The sequence below is a fragment of the Colletotrichum fructicola genome (assembly GCF_000319635.2).
Source record: "Colletotrichum fructicola Nara gc5 chromosome Unknown KSG_Nara_v1_contig10, whole genome shotgun sequence".
Classification (NCBI taxonomy): Eukaryota; Fungi; Ascomycota; class Sordariomycetes; order Glomerellales; family Glomerellaceae; genus Colletotrichum; species Colletotrichum fructicola.
In genome coordinates, this window is record NW_027094060.1 from 2,360,359 (window position 1) to 2,379,319 (window position 18,961).

General features: G+C 50.4%; 7 protein-coding genes across 7 annotated transcripts; 3 read left to right on the forward strand and 4 right to left on the reverse strand.

Annotated features, from left to right (window-relative positions):
• Positions 1–14: 14 nt before the first annotated feature.
• CGGC5_v016164 (uncharacterized protein) lies at positions 15–1,514 on the reverse strand (the record flags this gene model as incomplete). The annotated part of the gene is made up of 7 exons (XM_032020320.1): positions 15–402; positions 464–490; positions 562–630; positions 678–795; positions 849–989; positions 1,040–1,271; positions 1,329–1,514. The coding sequence occupies 7 exons, from the start codon at positions 1,512–1,514 to the stop codon at positions 15–17; spliced, it is 1,161 nt and encodes a 386-aa protein (XP_031882612.1).
• A 1,675-nt stretch (positions 1,515–3,189) lies between these two features.
• orsC-3 (Tyrosinase-like protein orsC) lies at positions 3,190–4,634 on the forward strand (the record flags this gene model as incomplete). Its single annotated transcript, XM_032020319.2, has 6 exons — positions 3,190–3,374; positions 3,438–3,603; positions 3,665–3,751; positions 3,812–3,990; positions 4,042–4,291; positions 4,353–4,634. 6 exons carry the CDS (start codon positions 3,190–3,192, stop codon positions 4,632–4,634), a joined length of 1,149 nt encoding a protein of 382 aa, XP_031882687.2.
• Positions 4,635–5,160: 526 nt separating this feature from the next.
• On the forward strand, positions 5,161–7,030 carry apf9-0 (FAD-linked oxidoreductase apf9; the record flags this gene model as incomplete). Its single annotated transcript, XM_066153473.1, has 2 exons — positions 5,161–5,630; positions 5,689–7,030. 2 exons carry the CDS (start codon positions 5,161–5,163, stop codon positions 7,028–7,030), a joined length of 1,812 nt encoding a protein of 603 aa, XP_066007203.1.
• Positions 7,031–7,311: 281 nt separating this feature from the next.
• On the reverse strand, positions 7,312–8,364 carry CGGC5_v016167 (uncharacterized protein; the record flags this gene model as incomplete). The annotated part of the gene is made up of 1 exon (XM_032020318.1): positions 7,312–8,364. The coding sequence occupies one exon, from the start codon at positions 8,362–8,364 to the stop codon at positions 7,312–7,314; it is 1,053 nt and encodes a 350-aa protein (XP_031882688.1).
• Positions 8,365–11,103: 2,739 nt separating this feature from the next.
• rha1 (Rhamnogalacturonan acetylesterase) lies at positions 11,104–11,907 on the forward strand (the record flags this gene model as incomplete). The annotated part of the gene is made up of 1 exon (XM_032020317.1): positions 11,104–11,907. The coding sequence occupies one exon, from the start codon at positions 11,104–11,106 to the stop codon at positions 11,905–11,907; it is 804 nt and encodes a 267-aa protein (XP_031882689.1).
• Positions 11,908–13,281: 1,374 nt separating this feature from the next.
• Positions 13,282–14,317, reverse strand: CGGC5_v016169 (uncharacterized protein; the record flags this gene model as incomplete). The annotated part of the gene is made up of 3 exons (XM_032020316.1): positions 13,282–13,719; positions 13,778–14,042; positions 14,100–14,317. 3 exons carry the CDS (start codon positions 14,315–14,317, stop codon positions 13,282–13,284), a joined length of 921 nt encoding a protein of 306 aa, XP_031882690.1.
• A 3,472-nt stretch (positions 14,318–17,789) lies between these two features.
• On the reverse strand, positions 17,790–18,770 carry AQY2 (Aquaporin-2; the record flags this gene model as incomplete). Its single annotated transcript, XM_032020315.1, has 3 exons — positions 17,790–18,019; positions 18,093–18,393; positions 18,462–18,770. 3 exons carry the CDS (start codon positions 18,768–18,770, stop codon positions 17,790–17,792), a joined length of 840 nt encoding a protein of 279 aa, XP_031882613.1.
• Between the last annotated feature and the right edge of the window lie 191 nt (positions 18,771–18,961).

Sequence of the window (18,961 nt, forward strand, 5' to 3'; positions counted from 1 at the left end):
TGCTCTCTGCTCTACTACCGTCTGACTGTAATCTCTGTTGTGCAGATGATGCCCTTCGCATTGGCTTCTCTCAATATTGTCTCCTCGCTTGTTGATCGGTCGGACTTGGGCTTCCCGAACATAATACTCGCTGTTCGAGTTCGGCCGCCGTTGATCATCGCTTGATGCGTGTCATCAGACCCTGCTAACGCTCTATCTTGAAGCTCAAACTCCGGGGAGTCTTGGCTTATTTGCTCCATATATCCACGACGCCGCATGGTCGAGTTGAGCCTGTTTGTGGGGTAGCGGTTTTCGTATAGGTTGGCTTTGTATTTATCGGTCGACGAAATCTTCAGGGCGCGGCCCAATAACGGTTTCAGAGAGGGTGCGCAAGCCGCAATGATGGCGAGACAGAACTGGACGCTGCACAAGTCCCAAAATTAGCCCATATGCAAAACGCCGTCGTGGCTTCAGAGATACTCACAAACCCCAGAATTGAACACTGTTCTTGCTGCATGAAAACATGAGTTAGCTGAATGGCTTCCGAAGCCCTCGGACCACAGGCATGCGTAGAGAACATACAAAGTTCCGTCCTTTTCTCCACCATGCGCAATCTGAAAGACTGCAGTTACAACACCGACTCCAACAGCGCTAGATTGTGAGCAGAGAATTCTCCAATTTGCGAGTGGCAGACTTACCAGTAATCCAGGCTCATAATTCCAATCAAATAGATTCGAGTGCGTCGCTTCATCTGCAATGTCCAAATGACTGGGATGGGCAGGACAGCAAAGCAAACGTCTGTGAACATGCAAGATGCTGCGTTTTGATTGTTAGTAATTGGCAACCATGAAGACCGCACGGGTACTTACAGGTGTAGAATAGACCAAAAGAGATAACAAGCTTGATGTCATAGCATTCGGGCTCGAGACTCTTGTCCCAGTACCCGGCCAGGGGCTTGCAGTAGAGGGCAATAGTAACCCAAGCGAAGATGCCGTATAGCACGACAAATACTATGGTTTGGATCAGTAATTTATCGATATGTTGATGCCGAAGGTTTTACCGATCAAGGCCCACAGTGAGCGTGAATACCATCGACTCCGGCTGAATCTCAAGAGGGATAATGCGATGGAAATTTTGAGCAAGCTGCGACCGGCAACACCAGATATGTTGGAAAGGTAGAAGCTCAGTTGCATGATCTCAGTCACGTCGGCATCGGACAGAGTGTCCTGGTGCTTTCCCATCCCGCGGATACCTTGCATGATCAGGAGAACCATACCGACGGTGGCGAGAATCTACGCCGTCAGCACGGAAAAACGTAGGTAAGCAATGAAAACACCTTAGATACTCACAACAGAAGCAACCAAAACATAATCATCTCGGCCGATGGTCTTGGCCAAAAACGCCCGCGTGTAAAGTCGAAGGCTGGCAAATATTGCAGCAATGACGTACAGAGTGCCTGTCACTCCAAGAATCCATTCTGTGTTACTTTCGCGTGCTCTATCCGGATCAATCGAATGCTTGGGATCAGTCGACATGGCAACAGACTATTTCGCAGGTCGAAGTGTCGATCTGAAGATAGATGCAGAGTTTGAGACGACTACCAAAAGGACTACCCAAAATTTGTGCTGATGGTCCCTGAGTAAAAGGGGGTTGAGGGAGATATCATAGTTCGTACCTGCCCATGTAAATCGAACCACAAGGCAGCTTCTGCGACCTGGAATGGTTGGAAGCCCTCCCACCAGCACGAGGCCAACATCATACGTGCCTTCCGGAAACAGCAGAGGCACGAATTCTAGGCCTCGATCTTCTCCACTGGCGCAAAAGGCCGGCTCTCTCCCTCCGGCAATGCCTCGAGCCTGCACTATGGCTTACGTACCTCTGACATCTTAGAGGACTCCAAGGCTTTCGATTTCCAAGTTGCTGGTTGGCAAAATCACGCTTGCTCCTTGAAACCTCGGGAGTCCGGACCTGTTGGCGTCGACAAGACCTCAAAGGAAGGGTTCCGAGTGGCGAAGGAATACACGATTGTGGGCATCTCATTTTTCATGATTGCAAGGTTGTTTGTGAGCCTGGTCTTTGAACCAACAGCCAGGAGCGAAGAACCGGGTTAGGCGTTGCCCGCATCCGATCGCTCCAAAATCAAAGAGGTCGTTGCCATTGAACCTCTGGATTGGAATCGACACTGCTTCTCCCAGATAAATCACTTCTACAACGCATCTCAGAAATCCAAGCGAGTCAGACTTACGGCTCAAGTGACTACGACTTTGTCGCCTTGACTATTTATTTAGTTGAAAGAAGCATAGACTCACGTCCCGCAACCTAATCTGGCCCACATCCGACGATTTTGGATGGAGATATGAATTTACCCACCATTTAATTTAAATAAATGGGCTTATCTGACCATTCTTGCTGCGTTGGTGCTACCCGTCAACCTCAACCTGTAATATCGTGCAAACACTTCGCCACAGCTCCAACAGACTTGGACTTTGGCGAAAGTCAAAAGAGGTCGCGCCGAAGTGTGGATCAAACCCCGGACCAGATTGAGTGTCGCGGGGCGTAGCATCCTGGTGCGAGCATGGCTTTGACTCGAAATAGCAGGTCGTCCGACCGCCGGTTAGCCCCCCGGACCCGCGCCCGCATCTCCAACATGTCGGAGCGGATATGCGGCACGACGGCGAAAACGATGTCAAAGACTTTGGAAAACGGCACAGATAGAGAGGAAACTAGGAGTTGTCTGCATCAATTGCCGTCTGACAATTGTCTGCGGGTCATCATAGACATCGCTGTATCTCTAGGTCGTTGCTAGTGCTTACCAACGATGTGACCCTGTTCGTGCCTCTCCCAGGTTCTGGATTTATCCATGCTATTTGACCATATCGCTTCTGCAAGACTGACTCCACGCGAGCCAACCAACATCTTGTCCAACATGCAGGCAAGGTCAGGGTTTAGAAATTTTCGTGGATTTCACGAGCCCGCCGACACCCGCAACCGGCTTGGTTGCCATTTTGGCACAAGTCAAATGAATCGTGAAAGTCGGGCGAACCCGTCGCGCCTGGGGAGGGCTGAAAATGACCGACGCAGATGAGATAAATATAAGCCGCAGCGTCCCAGTCAAAGACGAGCCGACTTCTATTCGTTAGCTCGCTAGCCCAACCCCTTCACCGAACAAGTCAAGCAGTCACGTTTGGTCTCGACTTTCACTGCCTCAAGATGCGTTTCGCCAATTTTCTTGCCGTCCTGGGTCTTTGCGCCAGCCCAGCCCTGGCCATTGAGGGCGACGAATTGTCGGACATTCAGGCCCAAGCCATCGAGGCTCTGCAAGCTGCCGAAAGTGAGGGCGCCCTCGGCAAGAGGGGTGGGTGCAATTTGTTCAACGCACGTGTCCGGAAAGACTGGTAAGTGACCTTGTGAGTCGGACGTGTTTGAATTCAGGCATCCCTAACGGCGCTCTTCATCAGGAATGCCTTGTCTGGCTCAGAAAGGAAAGCATACACGAGCGCCGTGAACTGCCTTCTGAGAAAGCCATCCAAGCTTCAAGCTTCTGGATTTGCACCCGGTGCGAGGAACCGTTATGACGACTTTGTTGGCGTTCATATCAATCAGACCTTGAGCATCCATGGAACTGTGAGTAGCTTGCCATCTACCTAGACAAGGTCATGTGCATGAGCTAATTTGGCTACCCTAGGGTAACTTTCTCACATGGCACCGGTACTTCACCTGGGCCTACGAAAACGCGTTGAGGGAAGAGTGCGGTTATGAGGGATACCAGCCTGTGAGTCGCCATTTGTTCCAGAAGGAAAGAAAAGACGCCAGGATGTTGACCGTATCTTAGTATTGGAACTGGTTGTCATACCGCGATGACCCCTCAAAGGCACCGATGTTCGACGGGAGCGAGACCAGCATGAGCGGCAATGGTGTCTTCAAGGCCCATAACGGTAGCACTTCTGGTGGTGGAGTTTACATTCCCTCGGGTGATGGCGGCGGCTGTGTTACCAAGGGACCATTCGCGAAGTAGGTCCATTCATCAAACGACGGAAAGCCACATAGTTGACAAGGCTTTAGCATGACAGTTCACCTCGGACCCGTTGGGCCCGGAATTGATGGCCTTGCCGTCAACCCCGGTGGCCCACTCGCTTACAACCCTCGATGCCTTTCCCGAGACATTAGCGCCTGGACATCTCAGCACTGGATGACCCCGGAGAACGTTTTGAACCTTACCGTTGGCGCCGCAGCTGCAAACGTCCGAACATTCCAGGATGAGCTTCAGGGTCGCTTTGGAGATGGCTTTCTCGGAACGCACACCTCGGGACACGTATGTCAAGCTCTCTTGTTAACATCCCCTGACTTAAATAGCGGAACTAACTACATGCCAGATGATTGTCAATGGCGAGGCATCTGACCTTTATTCGTCCACCAATGACCCGACCTTCTTCCTTCACCACGCCATGGTGGATCGTGTTTACTGGCTCTGGCAGGCTCTGCATCTGACCGAAGCCTTCAACATCGCGGGTACCATCACAATCCTCAACAACCCCCCGAGCCGTGATGCCCGGCTCGATGATCTTGTGATCCAAGAACCCAACGCGCCCAACCGACCCATCAGTGATCTGCTCAATACAATTGGAGGAAGTCCTTTTTGTTACATTTATTCTTAATATAGACGGGACGTCATAGTGATGATTTTACCGTCACCTCATTAATTGATAATACAATTATTCAGATCAAAGTCACTTCACTCAAACTGCCACTGAATGATATAAAATGTGTCTTCACTGCAACGCATAAATTCTGTGCTGACTTACTTGCTTGTCCGACCCTTGAAGCTAGATGAGCCCGGTTGCTGCGGTATGCTGTCGGCATGTGAACACGCGTAACCACGTAGTGGTAATATTTCAACAGGAAATTGATCGCTTTGTTGATCCGCCTCCGCCTGCCAAATTGAAGAGGCAGTGGAAGAAGCTACTTATGCGTTGATGGCCCTGATTCGTAGTGGTACCCACTGCACTTATACGCGTGTAAGGCCATTTCGGCCTCGGCCTAGAACAACATCAACCCGGTTCCGTGCACCTGTTAGTCCCACCTGATATCCCACGGAATTTGACATGTTGTTGATAAAAGGGATGATTTTTCCTCAGCATGATCTAGCTTAGGTCAATCGAGAAGGCATGTTACATTTACATTATGTTAGTTAATCACCTTCTTACGACCATCTTTCTGCTGGGCGCCGTCTCAGCAGACTCCTCTTGCAAAACCACCCCATTCGATGCGACATGGCCAATGACTGAGGATTGGAACGCACTGAACCAAACTCTTGCTGGCGCGCTGATCAAGACTCGACCGGCTGCATCGTCTTGCTACGAGGGGAACCCGTTCTCGTCAACTTTGTCTTGCGAAGACGTTGATGACGGCTGGTCCTCGAGCAGCTTCCATGCACAACAGCCAGAGTCGATAGACTATCCTTTCTGGGCCAACAGCTCATGCGTTCCACCCAGTGACTATGGGTACAAAAATCAAGGATGCACACTCGGAGGCTTGCCTGAGTACATCGTCAACGCCACGACTGCGGACCAGGTTGCAATTGCCATGAAATGGGCTAGCGACCGCAACATTCGGATCATTGCTAAGGGAACTGGACACGATCTCAATGGAAGGTATGGAGCCAACGAGTGGTGACCAGATAGATAGACAGAGGAGCTGACAGGAACTTAGATCTAGCGGTGCCTACGCCTTATCGATCTGGACCCATCAATTTCGACACATCGACTTCAACCCCCAGTGGCCCCTTCCTCTCAGCAACGATACGGAGAATGCGGTGATACTTGGCAGCGGCAACAACTGGGGGACTGTTCTCCAGGCTGCTTCTCTTCTTGGCAGAACTCTCGTTAGTGGTCAAGTCAAGACAGTAGGCCTGGGTGGCTTCATCGGCGGGGGTGGCCACGGTCCTCTTTCGAGCCACTATGGTCTGGCAGCCGATCAAGTCCTCCAAGCCACCGTCGTAACATCTTCGGGCAACATTCTCGTCGCCAACGAAGCTCAGAACCAGGACTTGCTGTGGGCGATCCGAGGTGGCGGACCGGGTGTTTACGGAGTCGTCATCGAGTATGTCTTGCGCACTCATCCGATACCTCAAAACGTGGTCCAGTCTAAATTCTCCCTGTCGCTGCCCCAAAACAGCACAGCGGAAGCTCTCGCCGCATCTTGGGACGCATTCGCGAGTCTCACAAGCTCCCTGCCCGACCTCATGGACTTAGGCATTGTAGGATTTGGGACAGCAACGACGGTGCTGGGCTCTCAGGTGTCTGCTGGCGACTCTGGCAAGGGTATCGGGGCATCTTTCACATTCTTCGGTTTCAACACTACCGCAAGCACTCTGGTTTCTACTTTGGAACCAGTGAAAGCACGCGTATTGGGAAATGAAACAAGCCAGGGCCTGTCCGTAACCATCTCAACCCCGACGGTATTCGATTCATACATGGCTTTCGTCGACAGCCTCAACAATCCATCGGAGCCGGTGGCACAAATCAGTTTGATCTCCAGTCGTCTCCTCGGCCGCAAGGAGCTGACAGATATTCCTCTTGACACACTGCGCTCTCATCTACAGAGCATTACCACCTCGCAGGTACAAGGAAGCGCTTCCTCCCTCATCTTTGGGCTTCAAGGGGGCCCCGGAACGAATCATGTTCAGAAAAGGATGCGTGGAGCCGTGACGCCAGCTTGGAGAGCAGCGTACATCCACCTCATCAGCACTGGGGCGTACGTCAACATTACAGACTCCACTCCCCAAGACGCTCTGGCGACGGCAGCTGCATGGACTGAAGAGAACAAGGAGGCTGTCTGGCGTAAGTGGGCACCTGGATCTGGCTCATACTTCAACGAAGCCAATCCTTTCAATACCAACTTTAAGGAGGACTTTTTCGGTGGGAATTACGATCGTCTGTTTGATATCAAGCAGGAGTACGACCCTACTGCTAGCATGTTCGTCCTTTCAGGCCCTGGAAGCCACATGTGGGACTACAATCTGGATACTGGCAGATTGTGTCGCATGTCGTAGATACACTGAGCATCCGCATAGGAGCTTTCACAGCCGCTGAGAGCTTAGAGCGAACGCATGGTTTTGGGAGTATGGGTCCACCTTAAGAGCATCAATAATAGGTCATGGATCATGTAAGTTAGTGTGTTTCTTGATAACCAAAATGATCCTGATTGCCCATCTCTTCCAAATGGGCGATCCACTTTTTGATGCGAACTTTCATTTGTGATCACCAATTGCCCCACGAATTCATGATAATATTGGAACGCAAGACTATATAGTATTCTTAGGCGCGACACGAGTTAAGATTCTATCAAAACTTGCAGGGGCCAGCTTAGAATATCTTGCCAGAATGACCCAATGCTGCTGGCAACTAGATGAACAACACTGGATCCAGAACTACCAAATGCCCAGTACTGCCGATACCTGTGCAACGTAGCAGCATAAAATGCTAGCACAACGAGAGCCTCTGGTTGATGCTGATGAAGAGCCTCGATGTACCCATCTGTAACATACAAAGGCCATGCCATAACGGCGTGAACACCGACATCGTACCTTGTTGGCTCCTGTTTGGCCATATCCAAAACCCATTGCACACCAGTCAGTGCACCTAGACAAGCCTCTGTAGCTGCTGAAGACGTTGCCATCCCTGTGAGAAACTCTCGCAGCTGATCGGTTTCTATGCCCGGTGATTGTGACTCTGTCTGCTTCGAGAGGGTTGCAATGTACAGCAAAGGCTTCAAGTCCGACTGCAAAATCTCTGACCAATATTGTCCTGTCACGGCTCGGACCCCTCGATGAAGACGGCAGTAGCTAACAAAACTCTTCACGAAGTCTGCCAGTGTTCCGTATTCTGTTTTCAGCGTCTCATGAAGGACATGAATGCCTAGAAGCGAGGCGAAAATAAACGTGGGCATGTAGGTGCTGTCTGAGATATCGCCCTTGGCCTTAGAGAACAGTTCCAAAGACCGCGTTTGCAGCTCGGTGGCTTGGTGATTGAATAAGCGTGCCTCGGCACCACCTTGTGTAGATAGATGGAGCGCAGACAATGCAAGAAGTTCGTTCAATAGGTAGGGAGCTGTGAATGCATGCTCAATAGCGGTGTTGATCATAGGCCGCACATTGCCCTTCAGAGCCATGAAGTCAGCCATGTGAGACTCGGCATGATGAAGGAACACCATGTGCGCCACAGTAAATGTTGGTGAGTCGCAATGAAGGCTACTCGTCAACTGCTGAGGAACGATGACGACATTTGCCGCCGCACTGCTCGGAGGAGAGGGACTTTTGACTGTTCCAGTCGGTAGTTTTGCTTCGTCTGTATCAGTCTTGAGGAACGAACAGACCCGATCGCTCATGACGCAGTTCCGGCATTCTGGGCGGGTCTCGTCGCATTTGATGTGCCGCCGTTTGCACCCGGCACAGCCGTTTCTCGACTTTTTGTGGGACCGACGACCTCCGGGATGATGATCATGCTGCTGCTTTGGCATCGGTAGTGATGTTGCGCGGAATGAGATGAATCAACAAAAGGTCAAGGAGGAAAAAGAACCAATACGCGGGTCTGCAAAAAGGAAAAAGAAGGCTGCAAGTAGAAAGGTCTGGTTTGTGCCGGGGCGCGATTCATATTCGCAGTCTCTGCACTAAAGGTATCTGTAGATGGGGCTAGATGCGGGTTGGTGCTTGTTTCGTACATCGTGGCTGAGGCCTTGTGAGATCCAAATTTTGCCTTACACGCGTATTTATTATCAAGCCCCACTTTATTTCAGAGGTTACATAGATCGCCATGAAAAAAGAACGGATTATGGATTCAGATCGGTCAGTTGCCCGCGTCGTGCTTCACGCCGTTTTTGTCTGGATAATCAGAGCATATTGGACAAGGAACTCCATGAATTTTAATGCAAGGCTCATGAGTTAGTGAAGATCTCATCATATTGCACAAGTCGCTTACGAACTGACAGTATCATTTGACGAGCCCGTAGCGATTCTAACCGGACCGAAGTGTTGTGTATGTACCGATCGGCGCTTTCGACAAACTCCGGTTTCCGATGAAGGCGCCCCCACTTGCCCGAAGGACCCGGTCTTATCAGCCGTTCTCCGTCGATAGGGCCTCGATTTAGCCCCTAGAGGATTCAAATGCTCCGCCCGAGTTTCCAATCGATGTGAAGTAGAGCGAGGAAGATATCGACATTCAATATAGACTTCGTTTTCGTCCGTAATGATGGCTAGCTAGAACACAAGAAGCCCCCGACCGAGTCTTTTCCACGCAGCTACCTACTTAGTTAGTATTGCTACTTTAGTTGGCATGCATGTAGTCTGCGTGATACTTGAAAGTGCGTCGAGTCAAATTTGTGGTCAATCTAATGCTTTTGAATACAGCGAATGCGACCGATATGAACGGCTTTATTTCACCTCAAGGTACCGCCTGAAGCGGCCCCAAAAGACCTCTCTATTTGATGGCATCTAGCAGGAAAGCCTCTTCCCGCCGGGAGTTACGTATGTACGCCAATTGTCTTGACATATATGGCAACGCGAGAATTGATATTCGAAAGATTTAGCGATAGCTACAGCTAGGAGAGACACCCACACGCCTATCTGAAAACCCATCGACATACCTATTTCCACAAATGGCCGGACAACTAAGGTAATAGATGACGGAGTAAGACGAGGGTTGTTGCCCCAAGAGCACACTGGATTTCTTTCTAGATTGCAGGCAAAAGTGTTCAGTAAGTCCAAAATCACATTGTAGGTACTATTTGATGGAAATATCTGGGGCGAGACGCCGAAAGCCCAACGCCGACCCACATAAGAGCAGCTGGCGTGGCCAACAATCAATAGTGCAGGAGTTTGCTGCGATGAACTTGCAACATGCGGGCACGAAAAATGTCTTCGGTACAATAAACGTGTCTCTGGTGCTCTTGAGGCAAGGTGAATGCTGCTGGGATTGACGCACTTGGGTTTCCGCAGAGCAGATACTCCTGGGAGTCAACATCCTTTAAACCATTGCCATTAACAGTCTGACGGCCGAACAAGCACATCCCCAAGTGAACGGTGCACTATCTCCAGCTAGCTGCACGAAGCGGCAGGCCCGGATGGTGAGATCGAATGAGTGGGCCTTGTCAATAAAGAGGAAGTAAACTATTGGGGCGCATCGGGCTTACATTTCCGAACTACCGACGGATCGCATCCTTAACCCAAATTCCACGTCGCAGGATGTCTCGGCGACCACCTCACTCGCCATCCCTTCATTAACCTTAGATGACAGCCCAAAGCGAATGTAACCTCGGATAGGCATTTGACCAGGATGCAAAGGTTATTTTGAGGACTGCAGCTGAGCTGAGCTGAAAGCCAGTTGCGTTCGTAGAAGCTGTGCAGCTTCCCGCCTTCAGCTTCTCGCGACAAACTTCCGCCGAGTATTCACACGTTCGTCCCAACTCAGAGCGGTTTGCAGGTCAGATCGGCATTTCCCCGCTAACTCTCAACGTTTCTCACCGCCATTGGCGGAGATGACTGCTGTCTACCGGGAGTTCTTAGTTTTACGACCATTTTGCCAAGCCACTAGAGCCAACTCCGCAAAGGCGCGGACAAAAGTTGCCCAACAGGAAGAAATTCATCAAGACCTTGTCTCTTGGCAGGTTACAACCGTCCCAAAGCAGCCGCCCAGATCCGAGGTCAGCGGGGGTCCTCAAGAGCCCTTGCAATTCTAAACGTGCTTAATGGTCTCAAGTAGAGTTAAGCTTACTCCCGCAACCACCCAATGTCGCATTAAACATAGAGTAATCAACGCCTTGTGCCTCCTCCAAACCATCGCGACTGGCGGAAGAACATTCTAATAGCTTGGCAGGACACGTCGTATATGGAAGAAAAGCTCGGCCGACCGGAGCGGAACCAAGCTACGCCATTCTCGATATGGAAGCTGCAACTCAATCGGGGATATTCCCGATGAAATAGATTGAGCTCACTGCTCAGAAATATTTGTATTAAATCACCTGTGTCTCCGCCGTTTGCTTGAGTCCGTGGATCACTGCCAGTTTCTCTTTGCTGCCCACTTATACCACTGTCTTCGACCCTCCGGCCCGTGCAAACCGAAGATCGTCATCATGAAGTTTTCCACAATCTTCGCGTCTCTGGCGCTCAGCGCCGTGCAGATCACGGCTGCTCCCGCACCCGAGCCGGCTCAGCTGGAGGCTCGCGCGCCCACTCTCTACCTCTGTGGCGACAGCACCATGGCCCGCAGCAGCGACTCCCAGATGGATGGTTGGGGACAGTATGTCTCCAAGTACCTGAACATCGCCGTTGTCAACAGAGCCATTGGCGGCCGTTCTTCTCGTTCATTCTGGAACGAGGGCCGCTTCCAAAACGTCGCGAACGAAGTCAAGTCCGGAGACATTGTCGTCATCGAGTTCGGCCATAACGATGTCGGCTCGCCCCGCTCCAACGACAACGGTCGTTCCGTTTGCCCTGGCGAGGGTACTGAGACTTGCGTCTCCGACACCACCGGCGAGACCGTTTACACCTTCGTTTTCTACGTCATCCAGGCTGCCAAGCTCTTGAGAGCCAAGGGTGTTACCGTCATCCTCAGCTCTCAAACTCCCAAGAACCAGTGGTCAACCGGCAGCTGGGTCGGCACTCCCTCTCGCTTCGTCGCGATGCAGCTCAAGGCGAAGAACACTCTGGCCGACTCCGGTGTCACCTTTGTCGACCACCACCAGGCCGTCAGCAACATGTACCGCAAGATGGGAACTACTGCTGTCAACGCTCTTTACATCAAGGACAACACCCACACTAGCCCGGCTGGCGCCGACTTGAGCTCTCAGGCTTTTGTTCAGGCCATCTCCCAGAACATGAACGGCACCACCAGCTTAGCCGCTCATGTAAAGACCCCGGTTAAGATCGTTTACTAAACGAACGGTTGATTCTCATGCCCAGAGTCAATCGAAAAACCTGCACTGCCTTGCTTGGAGAGGTGCCAGCTGAGGACAGCTCAGTCCCTTATTCACTGTAAATATTATACGGAAGCTCCACTTGTACATATTTAGGCATGCCTGTGCATAGCCTAGCCGTATTTACTGAATCACTCTGTATTTCTCCCTCCATCTCGAGTGTTCACATCTATGTCTGAACCACGCCTGGAAGACCCCCACCCCCCGAAAAATAATTCATTTGAGACAGAGAACTGCGTGGCTTAAATGGGATCAAGTAACTACGAACTTGTTTTCGATGCATTGGCAAACCGCAATAGCATTCATCCAGCAAATAATTGGCGACCTAGTGTCTGACTACTCTCGTCCCCCACCTCTATTGTCTCCGGCGCCTAAGGAAACTCCGCATGTGACTCACGATTCGCTGCGATCCGCCCTAAGAAAATGTCTTCCATGAACTTACACAACTAATGAAAATGGTCTGGTGGTGTAGTTGGTTATCACGTCAGTCTAACAGCACAGAACGTCATCGGACATTCTTCCTGGTTCACTGAAGGTCTCCGGTTCAAGTCCGGGCTAGATCATAGGCATCACTTTTTGTCGGTACTAAACAGCGCGTGCAGCTAAATGTTTAGATGGCACCTGTGCTAAAGCAGCTTGTACCTATATAATTAGAAGAAGGAAGTTTATTTATGTATTGAAACGTACGCAACCTGTGCGCTCATAATTGCGTTGCAAACCCCACGTAGCGCCTTACTTGCATCAGCATAATTGATAGCGCGTAACTTATATATATCCCTGCCTGGCCGATTATGATGTGAACCACAACTAGATGTGATTATGATGGGCCAAGTGACGACCGCAAATATCGTCGTCACAGACGGCAATGCAGCACCGCCGGCACCAATCAGTCTTCTTAGCGTTGGTCTGGTTGCCGCACCAGAAACACCAGCTAGGCCTCTGACCTTTCTGAACCAACATTTCAGAAAGATCTTGTCGAGCCTGGTGACTTGCAGTACCGATAATCTCATCAAGAACCTCGCCTCTGGACATGTCCGATTCAAGCCTCGGTAGCCACTTCACCCACGGAATCCACGATCCCGCTGTCTTGGCACCCATGACTAGAAACTCGCCAGCCATGTCTTTTCGCACGAAAATAAAGCTTTCTAACCCGCCTAGAATATCTTGAGGCTTGACTTCATGCCCTCGCTTCTCGGCCTGTTCGAGGATAAATGAGCGGATAGTTTGGCCAATGATTCGACTGACCATTGTAAGGTTTCCTCTGATGGTCAAGTCGAGTGTAGCCAAGGCATGGATGAGGTCCGCGGTAGCAACTGGCTTCTGAAACTGGCTCTGTCACCTTTTGACTGCCACTGTCCGCGATATTCCAAGGATGCCCAACCTCTTCAGGAACTGGCCATCGAAATCAACAGCTGTACCTTGGATGCCGGTAGCTTTCCCAAAGAACACAATATCAGGGCTTGCAACGTGGGAGTATTCTTCTCTGTGAAACGAAAAGGGGGCACCGCACCGAATGGCGGTTAATGTTTCGTCCACGGCAAGTAGGAGACTCTCCTCCGCGCATATTGTAGCCAAGCGCTCCAGCAGTCTGGGGTCTAGAACCCGGCCGTTGTATTGATTTTCGATGATTTCAATAATGATTCCTATGCAGCCTTGCTCTGTGGCTTCATAGAGCTGATCTCTGAGCTCGTCGTCCGACACGCCTTCAGTATGGAGGAGGATCGGATCATGACCGTAAGGCTTCTGGGTTGAGGAAAATCTCAGTCCTGGCTTCTTCAAATTTCTCTGTTAGGCTCACTATTGCTCATATTATATGGGAAGACTTACATACTACTGAGCTTGAGACTGTGGTAGAGGCTGCAGCCGCGTACGTGTCCGACAGAAGGGCCCATCGAGGTTGCTTTGCCTGGATGTCCTCCCAACCAAGTCGTTTTAATGTGTCGTCTTCATCCGTAAACGGACTCTCAGATGAGTCTGATGACTCAGACATGGAGATCTCCGTGAGAGTCAAGATGATTTTAACAACGTTGTCTGGGTTCATTGCCTTGCTGGTGGTAACCCCATAGTCAATGGGGTAAAACCCTCCAAAGTAAGCTCTAGCCGTCTCTTAGTAGTCTTCCAGGCTGTCATACCATGAAGAATGAGAGACCTACGCGAAAGCTTCTTCATAAGAGTGAAGCAGTTCACCGTAACGGCGCTCTAACCCTATGCGGTTTCCAAGATACTCGCGCCAGAGAGGATTGTGGAGTGTCAGCGACTGCACTTGCTCGTAACATAAAATGCTGCCATCGCAGTTGTTGAAGTCATGATCAAGACTGCGGAGCGGAAGGCCGGCAGGTACTGCCGTGTTGTAGCCTTGATCAGTTGACATGACGATTGTTGGAAGTCTGTGGCTTTGCGCAACTGATGTGTTGGAATCCAGAATGAGGGATTTTACTGATTTGGTTTGTTAAATATCGATGTTTCCAAAACACGATTGAATTATTCCTTTTGTCAATGCACCAGGGCTGCTTTTGCTGACCATGAACATACGAGGGTTGAAATGATTCGGTTGGAGCAAAGGATGTTAAAATATGTGAAGTGTGGTCGTTATATGATACCTGATATGACCATTCAAGTAGCAGTTGTAGATAGAATTCATACTGAGAAGATGGCTGTGATTGCTATACTTAGCCAAATGTTGCTGCCTCAAAAGTTCTCCCCCTGCTTGCGCCCGAGATGACAGTCAACCTAGAACGGTAGAGCCAGTTGGTGCACCTCGTGAGGTAGGGTCATGAGACTGAGTGGTTCTAGACCCTTCTGCGATATGTCGTTTGGTGTCCAATCGGCACAAAGAGTCACAGGGTCTCGAATAGTGTGATGTGGAGTACTTGTTTTGACTTCAGAGGTACGCTGGAACGCGTTCACAAATAAGAATTGACAAGGGGTTTCTTATTAAGGGGCTTCGAAGACCGAGGTTCATCCAACAGAACTGAAATGGATGTTGAAAAGAGGCCAAATGATAAGGCAAGATGTCATGGGGCTGAGACATCATGGTAGAAGCCATCACAATACCTTTCCAACAGCATGTGCATGTACGCTTAGATACTTTTCAACATGCGTTCAACTCGTAAGTGCCACCAATAGAAGCGTTCCTCTCCCAAGGCGCACTTGCTATGAACGTGGTCAAATTCACAGCATCCCTAAGGAAGCCTTACGTGAAGTGGCAGAGCCCCTTGGTCGTCAAATTGCAGTGTAGTCAATGGCTCGGCTCCCGAGCCACGTGAGTATGCACAATCCAGTCCATTTGTTTAGCCTTCGGACATGTCCGACGTAGGGGCGAGTGAATTGGAGGAGGAAACCAATTGACCAATAATCCTTCCTTTTCACAAGCCCCTGCTTAGGTACGTGTAGTTGGGACGATGTGTGTGACAAGGTGCTGTAAATGAATGAGATACTTCCCGTCCAGGCAATCATTAAAATCCAAAGTCAGCCTTACACATCCCAGACGCCTTGCAACCGCCTGCCCGGGGCGAATAATCGGGCTCACCCCTGTAGGTCAGACATTCCTCCGCCGTAAGCCGAAGGGATCGGCCTCGGCGACCCACACCTGATCGGCATCCTGCAGGGGGTTGCCCCAATCCTGACCCCGAATCAGACCGTCATCCCTCCGATCGCCGCCTGTCAGTATCAATTCGTTCTGGATCGGGGCAGTGTACAACGGTCAAATAACTTGATAGCATTCGTCTGTTTCTCCTGTTCATGCGGGTTCACGATGAAGAAGTTCCCCAAGCCACCCACTGAGGCGCCACTCGCAAATCTCCGCGAAACAATCAGTCGAGCTCAACTCTAAGCTGATGTTAGCAATCCGCCACATCGCTGAGCCTTTTGCGACCTTTTTTTTCTTGGGATGCCATTGGATCAAAAGCGACTTTCCGCCACTGGTCTGCCATCCATGGCCACGAGATGTGGCTGGTGTTGGGGCTCATGACGACTAATTGCCCAAGGGAATGATGGGAGATTGGCGTGTATTGTCTCTGTAGACATTGACTGCATTTCGAGGTAACTCTGGAAGAATCAGCCGTGATTGGGGTCATCTTCTTATGGATGGTCACATTCGAGCTGGGATATCAGGATGTTTCCATCTGTCATTTCTAGGGGGGAAATCTGCACCTCGAGTGTGGACAAATCTACGCCCAATCAATATGTAATAATAATTTCTGGATGAGTTCCTCCAGGCCACAGGTGTATGAATAATGCGATGCGATGATATTCATTACCCAAGATGCTTCAAGATGTCCTGCACATTGTTCCAAATCATGTACCCTTCCTCCCAGGGAGCTGCATGCCGGCCCTCACATCGAGTGCCTCTGACTACACGCAAACCGGCAATTCCGTTCAGGCGAGCTTCAAGCTTATCGGCCTGGTTCGTCGGAACCAACTGATCTTCCGCGCTCTGGTCTATCATGACGAGGCGCGGTACCTTTCCGGACTTGACTCTCCGTTCGAGCTCATCAACAGGGACATGGGACGGGCTTGGGGCCTCCCACTTTGCTTGGTCTGGTCCAAATGTGATGCTCTGAAATCCTTGATAGACTTCCTTGAGGCTAGCATGCGATGACCCCAAGTCATGTACAAGACCCGGCAGATCATACAATCCGTTCATTCCCACAACCGCCACGGGCCGAGGGGGCTCCATAGCAGCGTCGAGGCCCCAGGCTTGTGGTGACCGGAGAGTTGACTGGAAGGCAAGACATGCGCCAGCACTATGGCCTGAAAGGATGTATGAATCATCATGAAGGCCAAGGGTGCGTAGAAAAGCGAGTCCTTGAAGAACGTCGCGGATATGATCGGGATGATGCCCATCTCTCGACGGATCTGAGCTATCTCCCTTGGTCGGATCGTAAGGTAAAGTTGGATGAGTTGGAAATGGCGACAACGTATAGTTCATTGAGATGATCGCAGTGATTGGGTGTTTCGTGTCAATGCCAGCAAAGGCATGAGCCGCGGCAGGTTCAATAGAAGTTGAGGTGAGTTCAGGGTCTCGCCATGCCCCGCCATGGATATGGACCTGCCAACAAGGAATGCCGTCGGCAGATGAATATGTCGGCAGATGAATATGTCGGCAGATTGGCGACTGGTTGTCCAACGAGGTTGGTTGTTTGATTCGTCTTCGGAAGGTAGATGTCAAGGGTCTGAAACCTGTGGCCGTTGTTCACGTACGACAAGTTCAGAGCTGCGACCACCGGCACAGGTTGGTCTAGGTTTGGGCTCTTAACCTCCGTCAACTGCCACTGGGTGTTGTCAGAGCTCGCCATTCTGACGGCAATCAATGAGAAGAAGTGAATTTTAGTAGCATAACTAGATGCACAGGAGAAGAAGTCGAGGTATATAAGCGACTGACCTGAAATGACCTGGCATACCCGGATTTAACTACTCTCCTAATGGTAAGTGCTGACAGCTAGGACTTTTTGCATGCTATATTAGAACCAATAGAGCAACTACTAAAACCGAGAGACGTTCGGAGTGATATGCAGCAGCCTCACTAGAGCGCACTAGGAAAACATTATCTCCGCGATCTCCGCTTTCTATTTGGCACGTAACACATGGGCGAAGAGGAACTGGAGAGGAACAACATTCGAATGGCATAACCGGCGATGTTATTCAAACCTGTGTGTGAAACCAATACCAGAAGGACGGTATCGAATCGTGTTCATTACGTGAAGGAAAGGTGTCACGAATGCACACTGTATGATCGATGGGAGGTGTTGAATGGGTCAATTTTGGTAGTATTTAATGTTGAACTTTTAGTATGAACATTCAAATGACTAGGTTGTTTGTGTACATAATGCAACGTGATTGTATTAATCCTTCGCAGCCGCCTCATCATCCTCGTCCTGACCGTCCGCATCTTGGTCAGGATTAACCTCATAATACCTCAACCACCGCAGAACAGCGTACAGCAAGCAGGCTAGTAAAGACCCAAACGTAGGCCCGAACACGTAGATCCAGAAATAACCTGGAAACTGGCGATTGACCACAGCTGGTCCAAATGACCGAGCGGGGTTTAGCGAGGCACCTGTGAAGTAGACTCCTGTTGGTTGAATGAACTGTTAGCACGTTCTGCTCTTCGTAATATTTTAGTCACGTCTTCATAGACTACTCACCAACCAGTTCCGACAGGAAGAATGACACGCCGATTCCAACAGGAGCAAGAAAGGTTGAGCGATGTTTCTCAACGGCAAGCATCAATATGACAAAAACAAGCTGAGCGGTCAAGATCAGCTCGATGAAAAAGCCTTGTGCCGTGTTTGTCCCGTTTCCAAGAAGCGTGTCGACCACCAAAGGCCCAGGAAACATAGCAGACGCGATGCCTGCTGCGCATATTCCGGCTATTATCTGCACGGGTAGGATGAGAAGGCCACGGAGTACCGGTAGTCCGCCACAGACTACGAGGGCTAGCGTAACCTTGGGGAAAAGCGAATTAGACAAAGGTCACCCAGAGAGAGACATTGGATAGGATTGATTTCACTTACGACGGGATTGAATAGCCCTCCACTGACTCGGTAAAATGCCCAAACGTTGGCCGTCAACGAGACACCAAAGGATAGAGCGACGAAGAGGATGACTGTCAGGGTATCTTCAGATGCACTGGCTACTGCTACCACATTGGCAACTTGCGTTCCGGCGAAGGAGAAGAACAGGAAAAGAAAAGTGCCGCAGAACTCTCCTAATCCTGATACAATCTTGTTCCTTGTGGTATCGGCGATGCTAAGCATCGGGAGGGTATTGTCGTGGTCGCCATCGCTCGCCAGCTTTTGGATGACTCGCTTAGGATTCTTCATTTTGGATAGTAGTCGCGGCATGGTCAAGGTCGATGTCTGATCAGGGTCGGGGAATATTTAACTGAGGGCGGGACCCCAGTGTCGAAGAAGGTCTAAGAGCCACGAGCTCTATATTAATTTGAGACATGTCTGTGTTTATATGAAATGCCGGTCCTTGCCCGTCACTTTACATGTTTTCTCTGTTTTTACTC